The sequence below is a fragment of the Sus scrofa genome, chromosome 4, assembly GCF_000003025.6.
Source record: "Sus scrofa isolate TJ Tabasco breed Duroc chromosome 4, Sscrofa11.1, whole genome shotgun sequence".
Classification (NCBI taxonomy): Eukaryota; Metazoa; Chordata; class Mammalia; order Artiodactyla; family Suidae; genus Sus; species Sus scrofa.
Genome location: NC_010446.5, coordinates 37,042,259 through 37,048,420, shown reverse-complemented (window position 1 = coordinate 37,048,420; position 6,162 = coordinate 37,042,259). Strand labels below are relative to the sequence as shown.

The 6,162-nt window shown below is 39.0% G+C and overlaps 1 protein-coding gene across 7 annotated transcripts in view; it reads right to left on the bottom strand.

Annotated features, from left to right (window-relative positions):
• The window catches only part of RGS22 (regulator of G protein signaling 22), a 159,081-nt gene continuing 158,454 nt past the window's right edge, over positions 5,536-6,162 (bottom strand). For 3 of the 7 annotated variants that reach the window (XM_021089053.1, XM_021089054.1, XM_021089057.1), the window contains one exon: positions 5,663-6,053. Coding sequence is in view for 1 of the 7 variants with exons in the window: in XM_021089052.1 (XP_020944711.1) it covers positions 6,043-6,053 (11 nt within the window). In the remaining 6 variants the exon portion in view is untranslated. Of the gene's footprint in view, positions 6,054-6,162 lie in introns of all 7 variants that reach the window. The other 4 variants (XM_021089055.1, XM_021089056.1, XM_021089052.1 and 1 more) reach the window with 3 other exon arrangements.

Below are 6,162 nucleotides of genomic sequence, written 5' to 3'. Positions count from 1 at the left end.
AGACATGCTTGCTCATTGAGGAATACACCAAAACTCTATGTAGTTATAAATTAAAAAGCTCTAATATTATAAACTCATAGAATCACACAATATTAGCGCTAAAAAGGACCCTTTGTTTCTTATATATAAGTAAACAGATACAAAAAGTTAAAACAAATGGCTGCAAGTCTGAAAGACAGTAACATATTCAGCATCAGAACCAAATTCTACTGAATCTTTAGATACATAAAAAATGAATTTTTTTTTTTTTTTTCTTTTTTCTTGGCCACCTATGGCACATGGAATTCCCAGGCAGGGGATCATATCTGAGCCACAGTTGTGACCTACAACATAGCTGCAGCAACAGTGGATCCTTTAACCCGCTGTGCTGGGCCGGGGATCAAACCTGCATCCTGGCACGGCAGAGACGCTGTTGATCCTGTTGCACCACAGCAGGAACTCCAACTGAGACGTTTTTTAAAAGTAGAAAGGTTACTGTAATTTTAAAGAGAATGTCAATTAAGGGAAACAATTCACAGGAGTTCCCATCGTGGTGCAGCAGAAACGAATCCAACTAGGAACCATGAGGTTGCGGGTTTGATCCCTGGCCTCGCTCAGTGGGTCAGGGATCTGGCATTGCTGTGGCTGTGGTGTAGGCCGGCAGCTGTAGCTCTGATATGACCCCTAGCCTGGGAACCTCCATATACCATGGGTGTGGTCCTAAAAAGCAAAAAAAAAAAAAAAGGAGGAAAAGAAAAAAATTCACAGATTATGTACTATAAAGTAATTTAATGATAAACACATTAAGGAATATAACATGAATTAAGTTATGCCTTTAAAACTAAAAATAAATTTAGTTTTAAACACACCGAATCTGACCCAACTGGCCAAATTCCTTTTGGACTGCTTCACTATTACATTTATTTCAAAATAGTTATTCACCCTGAACGATAATGTAAACAAAGGATAAGCTCAATTTTCCCACGTTTTGAAGGATGTACGTTGACATAGTATACAGAGTACTTTGTGTGTTTTTAAAACCTCAGACTTCCCAAAGTACGTTGTCTTTTATAGAGAACTCATAACATGAAGACGCACATCCGATGCAACCATATAACACAGTTAGAATTTATTTATTTGTACAAATCCAAGACAGCTTCAAGGGCACTTTTAAGATTACCCAAAATACAGTATATGTTACATTAAATCTAAGTAAGGAATTTATTTTACATTTTATTAATTCAAAAGACATGGGCTGAACATCTCCTTGAGACATTCTACTTCCAAGGATGATATAAAAGGAGAAATTATCCAAGTGGATGTAATACAGATAATCACTAAAAATCGCCAAAACAAACAAGTTGTCATCAGCTAGAAGGTACTGTTGGTAGTGTTATGGCGCAAGCAGATGTGATACTTTAAAAAATTATTTGCTAGGCACTAGAACTTGAAGATTCCACCGTAATTGGAGATTTCAAAAAGTAAAACATAAAAATCCCAAAGTCTAAAGTAATAATTCTCAGTTAGGGATGATCTGGCAATGTCTGGAGATATTTTGGATTGGCACAGCTGGGGATGTGCTACCAGCACACAGTTGGGTAGAAGCCAGGGATCTTGTTAAACCTTCTACACTGCATAGGACAGCCCTTCACCACAAAGAATTAGCTGGCTAAAAATGTCATTAGTGCCAAGGCTGAGAAATCCAGGTCTAAAGTGATTTAAGTGATTGAATCTGATTTAATATGTGTTAATTTCTTCTCTGAAAGACAGGATGACACATAAGTCTATTTTCATAAATATGAAAAATAATGTAGCTAAAATAAAGTTAATATACTTTGTATCAAATAGCCACATCACTGTGCATTGAAAATTACAAAAATACTAATGGGACATTTTTGTGACTAGCATTATATTGACTTTCTTAGATAAACAGTGATTTTTACCTTCTGGAGATTTGACAATGGAGATGGTTCCTTCATTTTTTTCAGCAAATATTTAATGAATATCTATTTTCTAGATGCTCTACATAAGATGCTGGCATTCAAATCTCAGCTTTAACTGGGAAATGACACAGCACATTACAATCAATGGGACAAGTGCTGTTACAGAGTAGGGAATACCCTATGGTGGTAGGACTGGAAAGAGGGAGTGATACTTAATGTAGCTGTTCAAGAAATCCAGGGTAAGAGAAGAATATCAGAGGTGGCCTCCGAGAGGGCCAAGTGCCTGGGCTGGATGAATGTTTGCATCAGAAGACAGGAGGGCCTTACGTGTATGCCATGTGAAATAAAGCATTTCTATTTTAGAGATACTAGTTAAAACGCAGATCCAAGGTGGCAAGAATCTGAAATAAGGCAGTCCTCCAGTGGCAGAAGGGAGGGAAAGTGGAAGACGCATTGAAGATCCGTTAAGAAGAATCAGTAGAACCAGTCAGAAGATCCTTCTTGAGCGCTAATATAAGGAAATTGCCTCTAGTGGCAAAAACTCATGCTGTGTGATACTCTGAGGATAGGCCAAAAATGAACATGAGAATATTTATACTATAAAAATTTTATAGTATAAAAATTTATACTATAAAATTGTTTTAAATCAACTAAAACAATTTGATGCTTAAAATGAGTATTTCCCAATCAGACTTTAGTCAAGAATATATATACATACATAGCACAATAAAAGCCTTAATAAATTAATTTTCCTTAATTTTAAGAATAAAATTGACTTCAGAATATTTTAAAATATTGGCGTCATCCTGCGGTATAGCGCTGGGAACTATGTCTGGTCACTTGTGATGGAGAAGCATGACAATGTGAGAAAAAAGAATGTAGACATGTATGTGGGACTGAGTCACCTTGCCGTACAGTAGAAAACTGACAGAACACTGTCAATCAGCTATAATAGAAAAAATAAAAATCATTATAAAAATAATGAAAAAAAATATTGGTGACAAACCTCAGGGTCCCTATCCAACATGTCATCACTACCATCCTCGCACTAAGAAAAAAGCTGAACAAAGTGAAAATCAATGACTCCTCCTATATCCTGCAAAGAATTGCAGTTAACAGGGCAAAGTGCTGCTCCTAAAACTGGTAATTTTAAGCTTACCAGGAGCAGAAGCCATCCGCTAGATCGAATTTCAGCAGGAATACTTTAAATTGTAATTAATGAATTGCTCAAGGCTTCTGGTAGACTAGCTTGAGAGTTAAAAAGTCTAAGACGGCCCTGAGCCTCCCCTCCCTCACCTGCCACATTCTTGAATTTGACTTTTGGGTTCTCGGTATAAAGATCAGCGGAAAATCCCCTCCTGCTTCTGGCTGAGGGAAGGATAGCACAACCCTTCTGGAATACACCCCGAGTTCTCTGTTCTTCCTAACAAAGCCTGCCCTCAAGGGAAACTATTCTGGAGTTCCCCTTGTGGCTCAGAGGTAACGAACCTGACGAGTATCCATGAGGACTCGGCTTTGATCCCTGGCCTCTCTCTCAGTGGGTTAAGGATACAGCTTTGCCAGGAGCTGCAGTGTAGGTTGCAGACATGGCTCGGACCTGGCGTTGCTGTGGCTCTGGTGTAGGCCGGCAGCTGAAGCTCTGATTCAATCCCTAGGCTGGGAACTTCCATATGCTGCTAATGCAGCCCTAAAAAGACAAAAAAAAAAAAAAGAAAAAAAAGAAAGAAAAAAAAAAGAAAACTATTCTGCCACAGCCTAAGAGACTGTGGTTTTACCAAAGAGCAATGCAGGGGAAGGGAAATACCCAAGCCAGGCTGACTAAAGGACTGAGATATAATCAAGGGACTCTAAAACACTTTTCCTCCTCCCACATTCTATCACCATATCAATAATGCTCCTGTATAATGACAGGGACTACAGATAAAAGAATTGCAAGCCTCAGGAATCTGTAGGAAAACCCAAAAACAACAGAAGAGATAAAAACAAGGACATAGAGGAAATTTCAGCCTCTCACACCACAGCTAGAGTCAACATTAAATACAGCCTACCTACTAGCCAGATAAACATAAAATCACACACTAAAGGCTCAGTTCCTTTTACCTGATGCGTCATATCTTACTCTCGACGAATATTACAAAGATGCTAAAAGGTCAAAAAAACCCCTTTAGTTTTTTGTCTAAAGGGACAAAAAAAGCAAGCATCAGAATCAGATATGGCTGAGATTAGCAGACCAGAAATTTTAAGTGACTGATTAATATGCTAAGAGATCTAATTAAAAAAAGTATACAACACGCAAGCACACATGAGTAAATGTAAGCAGAGAGATGGAAAGTCTAAGGAAAAAAAAAAAAAGGAAATGCTAGTAATTGAAAGCACTGAAACTGAAATGAAGACTGTCTTAGCTGGGCTTATTAAGAGACTACACTCAGGAGTTCCCGTCGTGGCGCAGTGGTTAACGAATCCGACTAGGAACCATGAGGTTGCGGGTTCGGTCCCTGCCCTTGCTCAGTGGGTTAACGATCCGGCGTTGCCGTGAGCTGTGGTGTAGGTTGCAGAGGCGGCTCGGATCCCGCGTTGCTGTGGCTCTGGTGTAGGCCAGTGGCTACAGCTCCGATTCGACCCCTAGCCTGGGAACCTCCATATGCCGGGGGTGAGGCCCAAAGAAATAGCAAAAAGACAAAAAAACAAAAAACAAAAGAAAAACAAAAGAGACTACACTCAGCCGAGGAAAGAATCAGCTAGTGTGAAGTGAGCTCAATAGAAAATTCTCAAACTGAAATACAAAGACAAAAAAAATAATAATAATAATAATGACAAAGACAGAACAGAATATTCAAGAACTATAGGAGTAAACTAAAGTTTGAGAACCACTGCTTTATGATTTCTTTCCTCCTCCTTTTTTTTTTTTTTTTTGTCTTTTTGTCTTTTTAGGGCCGTGCCCTAGGCATATGAAGGTTCCCAGGCTAGGGGTTGGAGTTGCAGCTGCTGGCCTATACCACAGCCACAGCAATACCAGATCCGAGCCATGTTGGAGACCCACAACACAGCTCTCGGCAACGCCAGATCCTTAACCCACTGAGCAAGACCAGGGATGGAAGCCATGTCCTCATGGATACTAGTCAGATTCGTTTCTGCTGAGCCACGATGGCAACTCCTTTATGGTTTCTGTAGAGTTCCCCAACTCGAAACTTGAGTTTCCTTATCCATACAGATAAGACGGGGTAGGCTCTTCCCTTTATGCTCCAGTCAGTTTACTGCTAGGAATATGAGTCTTGTAACCACATGTTGAATATATCTGCTAATCAAATACATTTGACCCTTGAACAACACAGAGTTTGGGGCACTGAATCCTCTGCAAAGTTGAAAATCTGCATATGATTTATAGTAGGCCCCCAGCATCTATGGTTCCTTTGCATGTGTAGTTCTGCATCTGTGGATTCAACCAACCACAGATCATGTAGTACTGTAATATTGACTACTGAAAAATACCTGCATGTAAGTGGACCTGTGCAGTTCAAACCTGTGTCATGCAAGGGTCATTTGTATAGTGAATTTAATGCTCAAGGAATCTCTTTCTCTCTCTCTCTCTCTTTTTTTTTTTTTTTTTTTTTTTTTTGCTTTTTAGGGCCACAACTCTGGCACATGGATGTTCCCAGGCTAGAGGTTGAATCAGAGCTGCAGCTGCCAGCCTACACACAGCCACAGCAATGTGGGATCCAAGTGGCATCTGTGACCTACAACACAGCTCATGGCAATGCCAGATCCTTAACCCAGCAAGCGAGGCCAGGGATCAAACCCCCATCCTCATGGATATTAGTTGAGTTCCCTGGGCCACAATGGGAACTCGGGGAATGTCTCTTGAAAGACTACTTGAGCAGCAAAACATGATAGTTCCTTAAGGTTTGTGATAAGAAAAACATTTTGATTCTTCTAACCTAGACAGTAGTCATTTTATTCTAAGTAAGTGTTTAAAAATTTTATAGTTTTGTACGTCATATGTATAGAATAGCTGTAATTTTTAAACTAAGTAAAACAAGCCAAACTTTATCTAGGTGATAAGGCTTCCTTTAAAGCAGACCATCAAAAAGTCACTTGAGCTTCCATGTTAATTAAATTTGGTTTAAAGAATTCCTGCAAAAAAAAAAAAAGAGAGAGAAGAAATGATTGATTGAAACATAAGCAGCTAGAGAAAATTTAAATCTGAAACAACAAAATTTATTGAATTATAATACAAATTATA